Source organism: Corylus avellana, chromosome 5, assembly GCF_965113065.1.
Source record: "Corylus avellana chromosome 5, dhCorAvel1.hap1.2, whole genome shotgun sequence".
Lineage (NCBI taxonomy): Eukaryota > Viridiplantae > Streptophyta > Magnoliopsida > Fagales > Betulaceae > Corylus > Corylus avellana.
In genome coordinates, this window is record NC_142494.1 from 16371381 (window position 1) to 16377965 (window position 6585).

General features: G+C 40.5%; 1 protein-coding gene across 1 annotated transcript; it reads right to left on the bottom strand.

Annotated features, from left to right (window-relative positions):
* Positions 1-777: 777 nt before the first annotated feature.
* On the bottom strand, positions 778-1278 carry LOC148585849 (uncharacterized). Its single transcript, XM_088516789.1, has one exon. It carries the CDS (start codon positions 1276-1278, stop codon positions 778-780), a length of 501 nt encoding a protein of 166 aa, XP_088372915.1.
* Positions 1279-6585: the final 5307 nt, after the last annotated feature.

The window sequence follows — 6585 nt, forward strand, 5'->3', positions numbered from 1 at the left end:
ATGCAAAATGTTGGTGCAGTTTCTGGTACGGTGGACTCAAGGGAAATCCAAACCACTCATTTCTTCTTCGCACTTCCTTTCAAACCTACAAAAACCAGAACACACATTAAGAGGATGCGCCGGATGGTGGCCGGTAGTTCCTCCTTCGATACTTAAGTCAGTGTTTGTGCAAACTCAGTATAGAGTTTAGTGTTGTCTCTCTTTTCTTGGAGTAGGTCCAAGCTTAACTTCATTCCTTCTTTGTTCATCTCGGGGTTGTAGTGCTTCACTCGGAAGCTGATCGAACCGATTTCTACTGGGATGACTGCCTCGGATCCGAATGCTAGAGAGAAAGGGGTTTCTCTTGTCAGCATTCGGATTGTGGTTTTGTATGACCATAGCACTTCTGGAAGGATTTCCACCCATGCTCCTTTCTTATCCTCAAGCTTCTTCATCAAAGTTTTCATCAAAGTTTTGTTTGTTGCCTCTACCTGACCGTTGGCTTGAGGATGTCCGGGAGATGAGAAGTAGTTTTTGATATGAAGCTCGGCGCACCAACTTCGGAATGGTTAGCAATCAAATTGTTTGCCATTGTTTGGTTACGAAAGCTTGCGGGATACCGTATTGACAAACAACTGCTTTCCAAAGGAAATTCCTTATGTTTCCAGTGGTTATGGTGGCCAATGCTTTGGCTTCTGCCCACTTAGTAAAGTAGTCAACGGCGACTACGACGAATTGACATCCTCCCTTTCCTGTTGGAAGTGGGCCTACTAAGTTGACCCCCCACTACACAAAAGGTCATGGAGCCGAAACCGGGCTTAATTCTTTGAGCGGATTGGTCAATACTCTGTCAAACCATTGGCATTTGTCGTAGTGTTTGATCATTTCATAGGAATCTTGGTTCATTCCTGGCCAATAATATCCTTCTTGAACAGCCTTGTGGGCTAGCATTCTTCCTCCCGAGTGGCTGTCGCATACTCCTTCATGCATTTCTCTGAGTACGTATGCGGCCTCATCTTTTGATAGGCACTTGAGCAGAGGGAGGGTGTAACCCCTCTGGTATAAGACCCTGTCGACCAACGTGTAGTGTGCCGCTTGGATGCGGATTTTTTGAGCCAACTTGTTATCGGATGGCAGCTTACCCTCCTCAAGGAATTGTAGTATATCATGGCCCCATTCTGGGCATTGCCCTTTCTCCTCAATGCATGGAACTTGATCCACTTGGATAATCGAGGACTTGGTTAGCTCCTGAGTCAGACGGCTAATCGCCGTGATTTCTTCCTCGGTGGCCGAGCCCATTTGAGCTAAGGCATCCAACTGCAAGTTTTTCTATCTGGGCACCTTCGTAAAGGTTATCATGTTGAAGAATTTCATGACCTCCTTTACTTTTGTCAGATATCTCTTCATTTTGTTTCCTCGGGCCTCGCATTCTCCCCGAACGTGTTCAACCACCACTTGGGAATCACTTATGACCTCTAGGTTCTTCACTCCCATTTCTCGGGCCATATTCATTCTGGCAATTATGGCCTCATACTCGGCTTCGTTGTTGGTGGTGGTGAATTTCAACTGTATAGTTGCTTCGCATTCTTCTCTGTCGGGCACTTTGAGCACAACCCCAACCCCACTATATTTCCTAGTGGATGATCCATCTACAAATGCTACCCATGCTTCTCCTAGGTGCATTTCTTCCTCTTCGGGGACATCGTAGAATTCAGCCAAAAAGTCAGCCAGTTCTTGCCCTTTTAGAGATGTTCTTGGGTGGAATTCTATGTCAAACTCCCCGAGTTCTATTGCCCAGTTGACTAGTCTTCCCGATAAGTTTGGCTTTTGCAAGATTTTCCTCAAGGGGTATTTAGTTAACACCTTGATCGTTTGCACTTGGAAATATGGCGTCAATCTTCGGGCATACGTGACCATGGCGAAAGCTAGCTTTTCGATCCGAGGGTATCGATCCTCGACTCCGTGTAAGGCTTTGCTGATAAAGTAGACGGGCTTTTGCACTTCCTGTTCTTCTCGAATTAAGTCTGAGCTTATAGCTGATGAGGACACCGCCAAGTACAGGTATAAGGCTTCCCCTTCCACCCGTTGGCTCAGCAGTGGCAGATTGACTAAATATTTCTTCAACTCCTAGAAAGCTTTGTCGCAATCCGAACTCCGGAAGAAGGCCTTCTTCAAAATTTTGAAGAAAGGAAGGCATTTGTCGGTTGAACGGGAGACAAACTGATTTAGTGCCTGATGTGGTATTTTTGTGACCAAAAATATCAATTATAAAAATAACCACTCGCAATAGGACGAATCTTTGTAGGATACGGCTATAGAGAGGGTGTCGAACCTCAAGGACTGCAGGGGTTTTATTATCAAAATTCAAAAGATCAAAATTAACTTAATTAAAAAGGAGAATTGATTTGATTTTCTTTAAAAACTAAAGTGCATGAAAATAAAAGAGATTAAAAATAAGAGAGAGAGTGTAGGGTATTGACTTCACCTCTATCCGCACAACAATGGCTAATCATAATTAATCCCAGAAATTCATTTTATGCATGTTATAAATAAACAAGAAACTACCTTATTAAAGAATAAGCATAATCTATCTTCGGTTGGCACGGATCGTCCACCTAACCACTAAGATGCGGTACGACCCGTCTTTCCTAGGTATAAATTATCAAATTCTTTAATAGGATACATACAATCAATGAATAAGTGTAACCCATCTTCGGTTGGCACGGACTGTAGACCTAAATTACACTAAACTAGGGTGTAGTACAATCCGTCTTCCCTAGGCATGGCCTATCAAATCCTATTGATCATATGTCAATTAAACTCATTGTATAACCATCATCCTCATAATCACAGAAAACAAGAATGATTTGATTTCAATAAAAGTAAAATACTTTCTAAGACAAGAGAAGAATTTCACAAATATTGATATTGAAATTGAAGAACAATTGCATTTAATATGAAGAACATAAATCAATTGTAGCAATCCTCATAGTTATACAATCAACATGCATAAATTAAAAATTTAGAAATTAAATACAATCAAACCATTATGCTTGGATATGGTTACATCAACACCCCACGAAGGGGTTTAGCCGCTCATGATCTCCTAAGCTCCAAAGACAATTTACTGAATTTTGCTCTAAGAGGCGGTGTGTCTTTTCTCAATGCTTAGAGGCCTATTTATAGGGCTTAGGAGAGTCCTAGAAGCCCTAGGAATCCTATAAATTTCGGAGATTTAAGTCCAAGTCCAATTAGGATAAAGAAAACCTAAGTCCAAATCGGAATAGGATTCACCCAAAATTGCGTTCCTATCTTGCGGGGCGATTTTGGCAATGCGACGCTCCGAATTAGGAAAATACTATTTCACAATGATTTGTAGAAATTTGAGTTAGCTTTCCAGTGCCGCTTGAATCACCTCAATCGGATATTTGATCTAAAAGTTATGGCCAAAATACCGAGACGTATGCAGAATCCAAAATTGAATCTCAAAGTGTGCTTTTAAGCCCAAAATCAATGGAATTAATTGCATCTTGATTTATAACCTGAAAACACAAAAACAAAACAAAATCAAACAAATAACAATGCTCAGGAATTAACATATGTAAATTAAGGGGCTTGAATGTGCAACATTCGACGCTTATCACACCCCCAAACTTACATATTGCTAGTCCCTTAGCAATACAAAACAGAAAATAAACTGAAAAAGAAAAAGATAAGTCCATCTTTCGTGGGATGTACGATTGCATTTAGCATATGCAACAAGCCTTTTAAACTCCTAGGCATTCCCTAGAGGACGAGTGAAGTCTCGTGAGGGTTTTCCAGAAATGATACCCACAAACATTGTCATCATTATGTCATTCAAAAGGATAAAGTATCACAAAAATAATGGTTCTCATTCATTAGCAAGCTTAAAATTATAAACTTCATTTTCAAAATTCCAAGGAATTTATAAGTCAAATCACTTACAAATGGCAGATTGAGATACATAAATTTCAATTAGTGCAAAGTGAACTAACACATAATCATGAGGCTTCAAAATAATTCCAGTATGAATGAATCAACATCTCAGAATTTATTGGACTTCATATCAAATGAAACAACCAAGGCATACATTTTTTTTTTCTTTTTTCTTTTTTCTTTTTTCTTGTTGTAGGCTTTGCAATGCTTAGCTCCCTTAAGCTTTCTAGTTGACCCATGTATCGAGTGTTAGGCCAATATCTCCCAAACCAAATGGCTTTAGGGCACTAGGTGTAAAGACACCCCTAAGGACTTACTAACTCGAGTCAAAAAGGCTACGAAGCTAAGCTAGCCATTTTATTAATCAACCCAAAAAAAAATTTCACTTTTTGACGCGAACACTCACTGCTTAATGAGGCAAGAGGTCCGGTTACTCAGTGAAAAATTCAAACTTGAATTTTTATTTTTATTTTTTATTTTTTTCTTTTATTTTATACATATATATCATGCCAAAGTTATTCATCCAATATGTCACCCAACATAATTCAAAACATTGAAAACAAACATAATTGGTCTCAAAATTCATACCTCACAGACATGTGCTAGTGTGCTCAAGATAGATTTAAATTGAAACAAGAAGCATCTCATGTTGCCAAAAGTAAGTAACAAGACTTAAAATCCCTAAGTCATATGATCATGTGTTCATAACTTTAAGCCTATCAATGAAATTTAAACCAAAATCAAAGCTCAACCATATGCTTAAGAATGACATAACAACAAAAATGGACCGTGTTTTGTTTTTCCATACCCCCAAACTTGAATCATACATTGTCCCCAATGTATGTATAGAACTAAAGAATAAGATCAAGAGTACAGAAATACCTGAATGAGCAGATGTGGGCATATCATACCCCCAAACTTGTATGCAAAAACACATGTCCTGAAAAACAAAGTGATACTCCAACCAAATACCAATCAAGTGCACACATTGTTGTAAAAAGATAAACAAAGAATGAAGCAACAATGGATAAAATAAACTTGGATGGAGATCATATGCCCTGGTGGAATGAGGAGTCGAGCGCACAGGGCCTACACTCGATCTTATGAAACTGACTCATCTAGTCAAAATATATGGAATCCGCCAAGTCAACGGAATCCACATCCTTGATTGGCACAGTATTCTCGGACCCTTAAGTTTAAATTTGAAGCACCAATCTTTTCTTCTCTTGGACCAAAGAGAATAAATTTTACCCACAAATGGGTAATTCCAAACGTCAGCATATCGAGGTAGATCCTTCTGAGTATTTCCAAACAATTTCTCATCCGAAAAGGAATCATGAATTGGAATAAAATGGGGAGAATACTTGGGGAGTTTTTCTACCTCGATGGTCTCTTTTTCCTCGTCTAACTGCCCTAACAGACTACCCACCTGGCCTCTTGGTAAGTCATAAGAAATAATGACCGGGATAGTGTCATCTGTCCCTAAAAATGAAGATTTCATATTACCTTGAATAGGGGCTCGAGGCTCATATGGCATCTCAGGAATAGGAGGTGATGGTGAAGAAGCCTCAGTGCTCGCTTCCTTGCTTTTTTCCCGATGTAGATCCTGTGGGACCTCAATTTGCTCCTCCTTTGGCTCCTCCTTTGGCTCCTCCTTCCTTTCTTCCACGTGGTTTCCAACCACCTCTCCACTCCTCAATGTGGTGATAGCTTGCTCATGACACAAAGTACTCTCTTCCTCCATGTAGTTTTCATCAGGAATGGCCACTGGGTGACTTTGAAGCTCTTCTTCTTCCATCCTATTGAGGTGGTTGATGATTTGTTCAACATGAGCTTCCATCCTGGCGTCTATCTCGGCGAAGAATTGAGGAGTATAAAGTTCCTGTTGAGATTTCACCGTCTGCTTTATCTCACCCGTTAGCTCACTTATCATTTTTAGTATCCGAGCCTCAAAATTAGAATCTGAGGGAGGTTGTGCGGCCTGTATTGTTGTTGTGAAGGCCAGTAGATGGGAGATGGCTCTTCTTGATATTCTTGAAAGTCAGAACCCATCGGAGGAGGTGGTTCGGTTTGGTATATCTGTTGTGGACTTGCTTGATATGGAGGAGAATAGGATTGACCATTGAATTGAGGATATGCCTGATGGTACAGTTCATGACGTTGTGGAGCATAATTCCCAGGAGCTTGAGTTTGCCACGAAAGATTAGACTGGTTGCTCCACGCCGGGCTATAGGAATCAGAATAATGGCCATTCCTCGGTCTAGAGAACGGTATGTTCATATGCTCATAAGAATAATTAGAAAATTGTCCCGTTGTAGGACAATCTCTAATATAATGATAAGGACTATAGCAATATGAACATGGTCCATGGGGTGTTGGAATGCCTCCCCACATGAACTAAACTAATATAATGAACATAAAATAACAAAAAAAAAAAAAAAAAAAAAAAACTCACAAACGGCCTTTAGGTGCCCTGGAAATTTGGAAGCCGACTACTGCTAATGCGCTCGATCGCATGGCAGAGTACGCTCGAGCCTACTGCCGCAGATAGGTGTGAGCACAGGAGTGGAGGGATCGAGCGCAAAAGGTGGAGTGCGTACATGCGCTCGATCGCACGCGACCTGCGCTCGATCGTAGTCACAGTGAAGG